Source organism: Chionomys nivalis, chromosome 8, assembly GCF_950005125.1.
Source record: "Chionomys nivalis chromosome 8, mChiNiv1.1, whole genome shotgun sequence".
In the NCBI taxonomy this organism is placed as follows: domain Eukaryota; kingdom Metazoa; phylum Chordata; class Mammalia; order Rodentia; family Cricetidae; genus Chionomys; species Chionomys nivalis.
Window position 1 is genome coordinate 87,431,958 of NC_080093.1, and position 11,343 is coordinate 87,443,300.

At 49.1% G+C, this 11,343-nt stretch overlaps 1 protein-coding gene across 4 annotated transcripts in view; it reads left to right on the top strand.

Moving 5' to 3' along the window:
- Dennd5a (DENN domain containing 5A) overlaps positions 1 to 8,042 on the top strand; it is a 76,471-nt gene extending 68,429 nt beyond the window's left edge. For 3 of the 4 annotated variants that reach the window (XM_057778014.1, XM_057778016.1, XM_057778015.1), the window contains 8 exons: positions 492 to 613; positions 1,675 to 1,820; positions 2,387 to 2,505; positions 2,844 to 3,025; positions 3,534 to 3,616; positions 4,233 to 4,356; positions 4,925 to 5,093; positions 7,031 to 8,042. In XM_057778014.1, coding sequence (XP_057633997.1) covers positions 492 to 613; positions 1,675 to 1,820; positions 2,387 to 2,505; positions 2,844 to 3,025; positions 3,534 to 3,616; positions 4,233 to 4,356; positions 4,925 to 5,093; positions 7,031 to 7,214 — 1,129 coding nt within the window. In that variant the 3' untranslated portion in view covers positions 7,215 to 8,042. The remainder of the gene's footprint in view (positions 1 to 491; positions 614 to 1,674; positions 1,821 to 2,386; positions 2,506 to 2,843; positions 3,026 to 3,533; positions 3,617 to 4,232; positions 4,357 to 4,924; positions 5,094 to 7,030) is intronic. The other variant, XM_057778017.1, reaches the window with a different exon arrangement.
- Positions 8,043 to 11,343: the final 3,301 nt, after the last annotated feature.

Consider the following 11,343-nt stretch of genomic DNA (forward strand, 5'->3'; position numbering starts at 1 on the left):
CCTTTTTATGGAAGGTACCATTGTTGTCAAATCCCAAAGGGCCTAGAATTAGGCAAAGGAATTGGCCTTTGGTGTGCTGTCTGTTACCTGTAAGCTGGGTCTGAGCTAGGAGCAGGACCGTACCCTGCACCGCCTCTGGAAGGCAGTATCCTGACTCAGACTTTCAGGTCTGTGGAAGACTTGAGATGTAGCCTGGTAGTGAATGGGCAGCACAGACCTCTGATGGACTGCAGCAGTCCTTCATTTAGAAAAGGAGACTCCATGACCTGCTCCATGTGACAGTAGAGTGACATCTGCACCTGCTGCAGTTTAAGGTCTTTTCTTCTGCCCGAGCCGTGTGAACCGGCTGGTTTCAGCCTTTACACAGTGATCCTGAGGAGCTTGAGACCTGACATCTCCTGCTTCCTCACCCGTCTGCTTGTGGAAGTGAGCATGCTTAGCTTCTCTCCTCTCCTGGCTGGGATTGATGTGTGGATGTCTTGCTCTAACAGGAAGCTGTACAAGCGTTATGCCTTCCTGCGCTGCGATGATGAGAAGGAGCAGTTCCTCTATCACCTGCTCTCCTTCAACGCGGTGGACTACTTCTGCTTCACCAACGTCTTCACCACCGTCTGTGAGTAGCTCTGCTCCACTCCCCACTGGCCTGCGCTAGCCAGGTTTGCTGTTCTTTTATTTTATTATTATTTTTTTTTTTTTTTGAAAAAGAGTCTCACTGTGTAGCCAAGACTGGCATCAAAACCAAATTCATAACAATCCTCCTGCCTCTGCCTCCCGAATATGTATATGCACCTTCGCACCTGACTTTTCTTGTATTTCTGTTTGCCTTGTGTGTCTGTGGGAGAAGTAAGGGGTGTAGCTCCTTCTGGGTGACTGTTTTCTCTGAACTTTGTCTTCTCACGTCAGTGTTGTTCCAGATTCTGCTCTTGGAGCTACATTTACCTCCTGCCCTACACACTAGAGTGGTGTCTCAGCATCACAGATTTGTGGTAACCTCAAAAAGAAAGATCTCTTCCTTAAGTAGCAGGAAGAACTCCAGTGGCAATAGGTGACTTTGCTAGCCCTGCCTCTAACTCACTGTATTCCTGTGAGCATTATATGTCCCTGCTGGGGCCTCTCTCTCCATTCCTCCAGAGGAGGAGAGTTCAGAATATTCTAAGATCTTTGACCCTCATCCTTGTCTGATGCCAAAATTCTTTCTGTACTTGGTAGCCTTTAGGTTTGCTTCCCAGCTCGGCTGCCGTAACTCATGTTCTTGTTTCTGCCTTTGCCAATCTTCCCTCGCAGACACTGGGGCTGTGGGCTTGATAGGATTAGCACTGAACTGGAGTCAGAAGACCGCTTCCCTCTCTGTGGCCTGCGAAAGAGAAGTGGAAGCTGTGTAAACGCTAAGATCATTATTGGTGTGTTGTTAGGGTTCATGAGGCAGGACACTGCAAAGTACTCTGAGATGGAATTCAGTTAGAAGTTGGTCACATTTAAAACTGAAATAGACTTTCTATTGGACAATAACCCTGGGAATAGTGAGAGCAAGGCTGACATTTGAAGCAGCTAGGGGCTGTGCAGTGCACAGAAGGTACTGCACTAATGCCAGTACCCCTGGAGTGGGCCAGGGTCCCTCCCATCACGTGGGAGGTTCCCAATCCCCACCAGTACCTCTTTGACTTCTCTAAACAGTGATTCCGTACCACATTTTGATCGTACCAAGCAAGAAGCTGGGGGGCTCCATGTTCACCGCCAACCCATGGATCTGTATATCAGGAGAACTTGGGGAGACACAGATTCTGCAGATCCCCAGGAATGTGCTAGAGATGACTTTTGAGGTATGTGTTATCTGGGGGTCCCAACCCAAGACTGTGGGGACCCACGTTTGTAACACCTGAGGTGGGAGATTTCTGCAGGACTTTGTGGAGGCCTTGTTTCACAGCCTGTGTGACAGCACAGGACCTGTTCTGAGTCAGTCTGAGGCCAGGACAAGGGCTGACCTGAGGGAAGAGTCTGAATCTTGTAGTAGTCACTGGCTAGAAGGAGTTTGTGGGAACTCATATACTTCCTTGTCCTGGGGCACATACTGGGGTGGAGTGGGGTGTTGTGAAATTCCCCAGTGTTCTTTCAGCTGTTACACACAGGTATTTGTTAAGCCTCAGGACCACCCTCTTGAGTGGCTTGACCCGAAACCCTAGTCTTCCTCTAAGGTTAGCATCTTCTTTCTCAGCCATGAGCTGCCTAGGAGACAAACCTGGCAGTAGATGGAGCTGTGAGCTCTGCTCCTGCAGTTGCTGAGTCTGCCCCTGCTGGGCAGCAAGCAGCCAGTCAGATTTGTGCCACCAAGGATTGCCACTCTCCACTCCTACTTTTCTGACCCGGCTTCTTTTCTTTATTCTCTCAGTGCCAGAACCTAGGGAAGCTCACCACTGTCCAGATTGGCCACGATAATTCTGGGTTATATGCCAAATGGCTTGTGGAGTATGTGATGGTCAGGAATGAGATCACAGGACACACCTACAAGTGAGTGACTCTGAATGCACCCAGGGCTGCCTTGTATGAGCGAGGAGGAACTTCTCAAGGAGCCTCTTGAAGGTTAATTCTGCCTTGTGTACTTGAAAGGTACAAGATGGTTTCCAACTGAATAAACAAGTGTAACATCTCTGGACACGTGTCCCAAGTCACCCAAGTGACTCAGGTAGTTCCAGTGATGACACATTGTGGGACAGAGAGTCTGGGGAGCCCTTAATCTGATTTTGTAACATGCCTCTGTGGATTGGCTTTGTTGACGGCACTGCTGAGCATCTAGGGAGGATCCTGGAGAAATGAGCAACTCTCATGGGCCATTGTTTTACTTCCAGGTTCCCCTGTGGCCGATGGCTGGGGAAGGGTATGGATGATGGAAGCCTGGAGCGAGTGCTGGTTGGGGAGCTCCTCACCTCCCTCCCTGAGGTGGATGAGAGGCCTTGTCGGACTCCGCCCCTGCAGCAGTCCCCCAGCGTCATCCGGAGACTTGTAACCATCTCGCCTAACAACAAGCCCAGTAAGTAGAGGAGAGTCTGGGAATGGGCAGATGTCCGCCAGTCCCAGTCCCAGCTGTGCAGCAGCCCCAGGAGCCACCACTGCTGATAACACCACCTCCTCTCTCGATCATCATGTGTATGTGGCTCTTGCCTTGGAGACCTGGAAGAAGAATCTGATGTGCTCCTTTTTTCCATGTGCCTGTTGGGGAGCGGGTGTCTTTTATGGCCTCCCCTTTCCTGGTGATTGTTCACAGCCAAGTCATGGCTCTCTTAAGGAAGCCAAGAATCCCAGAGTAAAATGGAAAGTAAACCTGGCCAACATCGCATAGAGATAGAGTTCTCTTAGTTATGACTTTGCCCCTAAGATTTTGGGAAGAGCTCTCTCTGCAGAAGTAGGTGGGAAAGAGTCTCTCCTTTCTAAGTCCCCACTGTCCTGCTTATCTATCCCATGGGCCTATCCCCTGTGTCCTCAGTCTCCTCCTTGGTAACCTCTGAGACTACTTAAGGATGTCTGCTTGATTTTCTCAGAGCTGAACACTGGGCAGATCCAGGAGTCCATTGGGGAGGCAGTCAATGGCATTGTGAAGCACTTCCATAAACCCGAGAAGGAGGTGAGCCTTCCTGTCCTCCAGCCCAGAGCCTTCTGAGTAACAGAGTCATCATCACCTTGTTAGTTCTCCACGGGCCATGTGCTGTGGCTAGTCCAGAGTCGTCAACAAGGGCTTCTGGATCCTGGAGTTCATTATGGAGCCCATCCTCCTCCCTCCACTTCCTGAGTGCTGGGATTATAGGCGGTATTACCATGCCCAGCCAGAGTCCAATACAACATTTGCCTTACCTTCTTAGGGATGGGGCAGACACCGTCCTTCCTCAGGGGCCTTCGCCTCAGTTGTTCTGTTTTTCCCTTCATGTTGATGACTGAAAGGAGTCTGTAGGGCTCCCCAAGTAAGCACAGCCACTTTCTGTCTTTTCTGGATTTGTTTGTGTCTATCCAAAAGACGACCACACTAGCTTTGTGCACTGTTGGGCCATGTCCTGTGTGTGACCCCACTCCATCACATGCCCTTCAGGGGATCCTCACCAAGAGTATGCCAGCCACTATGGTTAGTGCTGGCCACAGACAAGAGTCTTGTCTTCTGCTTCATCCTGACCTGGCTGTGGTTTAGGATGCAGTGGAGGGAGGGCAGCCCAGTTAAAATCTGCCTGTCACCCTGTTTTCTCTCTTAGCGTGGCAGTCTGACGCTGTTGCTTTGTGGAGAGTGTGGTCTTGTTTCAGCCCTGGAACAAGCTTTCCAGCATGGATTTAAATCACCCCGGCTCTTCAAAAATGTCTTCATTTGGGATTTCCTGGGTGAGCTGGTCTAGTATCCAAGAATGGGAAAAATGTGTAGATATGGAGATCTTATCTGTAGCATGTAGTCTAGCTGTAGAAGCCAAATTAGGCAGCCCTCAGTTAGGTCTGCTCTTTGTTAGCCCTGGTTTTCTTGGAGGGATTGCTGGGAGCACTCCAACTCCATGCTCATCCTTTATGAGCTCTAGACAGAAGAGATTCTAAGCATCCTTCATCTAAAACTGGCTTCTCCCCAAGTCTTCACCCTCTGTCCCTGTAGGTCCAAAAGAACAGTAGAGAGTATTGAATCCCAAGTTCTGTGTGGTCCCCACTGGAGAATTTTTTATCCAGGACACAGTCCTTAGAACTTTCTTGTCTCTTCAGACCAGGGAAAAATACCATGTTTATGCCAAGGGCTACATAAATAAATTTTAAAAACTAGAACATTATTTTTAAATATGCACATTGACATCAGAATACTTGTTTTATTCTCTTGAAGCTCCCTGTATTGGCTTGGAGAGTCCCACAGCATGTGACCTGTAGAACGGGTTTTGAGGAGCCATTGTTACAACTTTTCTGTTCTTCACAGAGAAAGCACAAACCTATTATGAGACGTTGGAGCAGAATGACGTAGTTCCCGAGGAAAACTGGCACACAAGGGCCCGCAACTTCTGCCGCTTTGTCACTGCGATCAACAACACTCCCCGAAACATCGGCAAGGATGGCAAGTTTCAGATGCTGGTGTGCCTGGGAGCCAGGTACTGCAGGGACTAGAGGCAGTCCCGAGATCACAGCAGCTGGTCTGCCGTGTGGGGTGGGTGCTGAGGCACCTGGGAGGGCTCCGCTAGGCTGTTACTTCTGTCTGTATCCTGTGTGTTTGTGGGGCTCTCTGAAGGAGAGTGTAGATAATTAGGGACAGTGGAGGGCTTATTTTGATGGAAGACTTAAAACCCCCCCTCCCTTGGGGAAATTAGAAGTAAATACAGGTAGTTATTTTTTTCAATAAACATTTGAGTGTCCCAGGCTGTAGGAAGTGGTAGGAAGAAAGTGGAACTGGGAAATTTACTTGTCATGTTAAAAAGCTAAAGATGGGTGGCACATGCCTTTAATTTTGGCAGAGGCAGAAGGATCTTTGTGAGTTCCAGGCCAGCCTGGTCTACAGAGAAACCATGTCTCAAAAAGCGGGGGGGGGGGGGGGGGGGGGCAGCAGGAATCCATGAGTGAAACCCTACTAGAGAGGGGAGTCCAGGGAGTGCAGGAGGAGGTGGTGTTGACGAGGCTCTCGTGGACGGAAATGACAAGTAGGATGAGGGAAGGGCAGATTAGGAAGCACATTTCAAAGAAAATTAGGGGCCTTCAAGGCCTGAGATGGAGAACATCCCTCCTGTATCAGGACCGCAGTGCGTAATGAGAAGGCTGAAATCGTGTGGCTCTGAGGTGGTGTGCATCGGAGTGGACATCACTGAGAGAGCACGATGGCCAGGGAGACTGGAGGCTGTGGGTGCCGTGGTTAAATACAGACTCTCAGCTGAGCAATGTGCTGCACGGCTGTAACCCCAGCTACTGGGAAGCTAAGACAGGAGGATTGCTTGAGCCTAGAAATACAAGGTCATCATGAACAACAAATTGAGACCACTATCTCTACAACACAAAAGTAAAATAAGATGCTGGAGAGATGGCTCAGTGGTTAAGAGCACCTTTTGCTCTTGGAGAGGACCCAAGTTGGGTTTCCAGTACCCACATGGGCACTTAACAAAAGTTCTAGAGGATCCAAGACCCTTTTCTTTCCTTCCTGGCATTGTATGCAAGTGGCACACAGATGTACATGCAGGCAAAATACCCATACACACATAGAAGAAAGTAAAAATAAAAAGTAGATTCTAGAACCAGAGTTACCAGGTTCGTGTCTTCGGGCACATCTTACTTTTCTCTGACATTGAACAAGCTATCCATTGAACGAGGTGGAGATGATAATATCCTTGACTAGCCTGGCGGTGGTGGCACACGCCTTTAATCCCAGCACTCGGGAGGCAGAGGCCGGAGGATCTCTGTCAGCTCAAGGCCAGCCTGGTCTACAAGTGCTAGTTCCAGGACAGGCTCTACAACTACAGAAAAAAACCCTATCTCGAAAAAACAAACAAACAAAAAAAAACAAAAAAACTAAACCTCATCAGGTGGTGGTGACAAACATCCTTAATCCCAGCAATCAAGAGTCAGAGGCAGATGGTTCAAGGCCAGCCTGGTCTACACAGAAAAAATCCTATCTCAAAATTACTTACAAACCAACCAACTAAACACCCACCAAACAAACAAGCACAAAAAAGCCCTAAACCTCTTGCAACTATCCTGGCACATGAAAAATGTGTCTTAGCATTTCTTTCTGGTGGTGTTAGCTGGAGGGACAGAGGTGCTCTGGAACTTGTGTTTGGACGGAGGGAAGGAACACTCACTTCAGCCTAGTAACTGGTATGTGCTAAGGTTGTCTAGGGAGAGTCAGATGACAGGGATAGCTGAGTTGGGTTGTTTTCAGGCTGAGCAGCTCCCAGCGGAAGGCAAGCTTCTTTAGGGAGGGAAGTGGGACTATGGGGAAGTGCTAGCTTCTTCATCTTTAGACTTAGCTCAAGGATCCCCCTTAGCCTTGTCCTGTTTCTCTTTTCTCTTGCTTTGACCTGTCTGGACCACCCCACCTTTCCAGAGATCACCTCCTGCACCACTGGATTGCGTTGCTGGCCGACTGCCCCATCACTGCACACATGTATGAAGATGTGGCCCTGATCAAAGACCACACACTTGTCAATTCCTTGATCCGAGTGCTGCAGACCCTGCAAGAATTCAACATCACACTGGAGACGTCCCTCGTTAAGGGCATTGACATCTGACCTCCCAGCACCAGCCAGCAGCAGGACCCAGAAAGACTCCCTGCAGCTCTGCCTCTTCATCCCAAAGGAACCTAAGCATTTGTAAGGGACAAGAAGAGATGTATACTTACTGTAAAAAGAAAACTAGAGGATTTTTGGAAAAAATAATCTATTTTAGAGTTTATTTGCTGATCTGCTTTTTACACACTTTCATGAGAAAGAGTGACAGGAAGAGGGAGCCAGGTTGGCGCTGCTTATTTTGAAGCAGGTGCCCTCCCTTGCACGGCCACGCACTGGGAGCCTGTGGCCTCCTGGACTGAGCCTGCACACACGTGTGGGGCTATTCCACATGCCGCCCCGTCACGTCGATGAGGCCATTCCACATGGTTTTTAAACTAATGTTTTCTATATTCACATTATTCTGAATATCTGGCTTTCATGGGCCATGCACAGGTGTGTGAGCGGGAAAAATCTGTGCTCCAGTCAAAGGGAGTCAGCCCCATATCTGTTCCTCTGCCTTCCCCCTTTTTTCGGTCAGTATTATTTGGGAAGGAGACATGCCAGGACATGCCATTGTGCCGCTGTCATGCAGAAAATCATGTTTCCTGTGGGCACAAAGTTGCACACAAGTAAACATGAGCATGTTTTAACAAGTTTGTCTTTTCTTCATCTATCTTATTTATTTAACCTGCCATTATGTGTTTTAAGTATTTGTTTTTCTTTTTTTTTCCTCTTTAAGAAAAGGAAAAGCTTGTCACAGTCTAACTGACTATGTTATTACTGTTAAATTTATGTTGTTTTGCAACTTAGAAACCAGCTACAGTATGGCCCACTTAATAAAACACCTGAGACGAACCTCACTGGTCACTGACTTTTGTGGGAATGTGTGGCCTGCCTGAGAACCAAATTCTGCATCTCTCCCCAGCTGGCTGGGGTCTGTGGACTGCCTAGGGGTCCCCTGAGGACCTGTGTCCTTAGACCTTCCTTCGCTCTGAGGTGCCTTAGGCTCTCATAGCTAATTCAGTGAGCTGATGAAGGGGGATGTGGGAGGATTGTTTTCCCACTACACAGAGGAGGAGACTTGGCCAACCTTACAAAATTGTCATGTGATTGATGATGAGAGACTGAGTGGGAACAGAGAACACGGGTGGCTTTGTGTGCCCTCCGGGGTGTGTGTGTGTGTGTGTGCGCGCGCGCGCAAAAGCTCTTTCTCTAGTGAAGGGTTTGCTGTGTCAAGTGTGACAGTGGGAGAGCCTTAGGACCCTACTAACCAGCCAAATTTTTCTTTTTAAGTATGGCTTCTTTGTCAGAATGTTCCAGAAGCATGGCCTGAGCACATACAGCCCTCACATCAGCCACTGTTCTCTTCACTGTTCTCATGGTTCTGCACATACGCTCTGCGTTCCCTTGGCTGTCGTAGCCACACGTTGGGGCGACATCTGTCGGTTCCTGCATTCCAGGGTAGGGGCATGTGGGTTATAAATGTCAGGCAGAACAGAGATACAAAAGAGATACAGAGACGTAGGACAGTGCTGGGAGGGCAGTCCAGCGAATAGTGAATGTACCATGTTAATTCTTACAGTCTTTAAATACCCCAATCCACAGGAGGGGAACAAAGCTAAGGACTTACTATGATACAATGAACAGACAAAATGGTTACCATCTTAATACCCCAAAACACCAAGACCCACACCCTAGGTCAAGATATCCTGTTAGTAGCCACACCGTAAGTCGGATCTCCTGCCAGTAACCTTTTTTTTTTTTTTTGGTTTTTCGAGACAGGATTTCTCTGTATGCCAGTAACCTTGAAGGCGTAAGAGCAGGCTTAAACTCTGACCTTTGGTCCAGGTGGAACGGACCCACTTCTGTGGGCTCCCACATTTTGCCACCACCTGTACGTTGTGCAGTGTTTACTTTAGGAGGCACCTGCTATGATGTCATCTTCAGACTGTGGCCCCCCTAGGGCTACTCCTGGACTGAGCGCCTGCAGGGCAGAGACTTCTCCGGCACCTCTCCACCTTCCCCCTGGCAGCTGAGATAGGAAAGGGGAGACTTAGGAGAGCCACGCTGTGGTGTCTTGCCAGCAGGGGGCGTGAGCGGGCTACATACTGAGACTTCAGTTCTTTTGCGGCTTAGGGAAGGAAAAGAGGAGAGGCTATGTCTTTGGAGTACAGAAGGAGAACTTTTGGCCCCCTAAAAAGGGTAGCATGAGGCTCAGCTGTGTGTGTGCATGCTGTGACCAGGCACACTCTGCAAAGCAAGTGTAAATTATTCTAGGTTTGGGAGGAAACCAAGGCCTGGAAAAGCTGAATTTCTTGCCCAAGGCCATTTAGTCCAGAAGTAGTTTGAGGTTGTTAGAGCAGTTTTAACCCTAGCTTGTGGTCATCCCCCCCCCCCCCACTACTCTCTTGTCTGAACAAGTGCTCCATTTTGTTTTGCCTTCCTCTGCTTACAAGCATTGCACTAGTTATTTGCTTCTGAGTGTCAGCTTTATGAAGGTGAGACTTGATTTGCTTTGCTCACCAAATTAAGAGTTTGGAATAAGTGACTTCATTGGTCATACGATTCAGACCAAGGGTAGGCTTCATTACTTCCCCAAACCTCAGAAGCAGACATAGGCCAGTAATAGCGTCTGCATCCTACGGATGTTATAAAGGTTGAATATGTCAGGCATGGGCCAGGGACACGGCTCAGCAGTAAAGGTGCTTGCTGGTGGTGACCTGAGTTCAGTCCTGAAGGAGAGAACTGACTTCCGCTAATCACATACATGCCCTGTGGCATGCATCTGTATGTGCATGCACACACACAAGTAAATGTAATAAAAAGAAATGTCACGTGTGTGCAGTGTCTGCTCTTGCTGTTTCCCTGTGTTACATCCTGTCTTTTCCTGGTGTAGAGATGACTGAAACTCAGAGGCGAGTGGTGGTGGGGATGTCACTCTGGGGAGGATCGGAACTCACTGCGGCATCTGCTCTGGGCAGCAGGTATCCGGGGAGTGGTCCTTACATGCTGTGTGAGCAGTAGGAGCCAAGAGGTAAGGGAGCACCAGTGGGTTGGAAGCTTGGAGCAGTTCAGAGGTCAGCCTGAGCAGGGGAGGGGTGCAGGTTCACGGGCTCCACAAGGTGCAGTCCACAAGGTCGGGGAAGGGGCCTACAGGTATGGATGCTCGAGATCTGGGGACTGATGTGGAATTTCCACGTGCTGCAGACCAGACACATTGCAAGTACCGGCGTTCTCAGCACGTGTTTCCACCGTGAATGGTCCTGCTTTTGGCCCTCCTTGTTTCACACGGAAGTTAGAAATGGTAGCGTGTGAAGGTGAGCATGTGTCTGCAGATCACAGACGCACTTGTAACTGAAGGCCCTGGTTGAACACTGCCTATCAGGAAAGAAGCAACTTAGGGAGAAAGGTTTATCTAGTTCAGGTTATAGTTATGGTCGGGGAGGTACAGCAACAGGAGCTTGGAGCAACTGGTTATCCACAGTAAAGAGCAGAGAGGATTGGGTGGGTGGGTGGACGGATGGCTGGACGGACAGACAGCAACCAGAACTCAGCCGTGAGTTTCAGTGAGGGAGTCGGTGGACTGGGTCAGCCCCAAGCAGAGAGAGTTGCTGAGCAGGTGGGTGTGAAGGTTTCCTGAGTTAGGACTTTTCCGCTTCTTCTAAGAGCTGGTTCTGCTGTGAGTGTCTTGCTGTGCTTTCCCCATCCCTGGACTGAGCCGTGAGGTAACTGAGCAGCCACACCCGGTAGCTCAGGATTTCAAGGACGCTTGAGTTATTTGTACCCTGGGCGGGGCTGTCAGGCCCTGAAGCAGCCCTGGGTAAGCATGGATCCCGTTTCCTAGCACACAGCCCTGCCTGCCTCCGCATCTGCACCTGCTCTCATCCCATGCTTCCCACATGCTAGGATTTCTGGGTAAGAAAACAAGCAGATGAGCTCAGTGAAGTACTAAAAGACAGGCACCTTGTAATTACACACAGCCCCAATACATGCCCGCCTCTCCTCCTGCTCCTACTGCTCTCCCTCTTTACAACTGCTAGACATTTTTTAAATTTTAGCATTTTTAAAAATATTATGTATACAATATTCTGTCTGTGTGTTTGCAGATCAGAAGAGGGCAGCAGACCTCGTTACAGATGGTTGTGAGCCA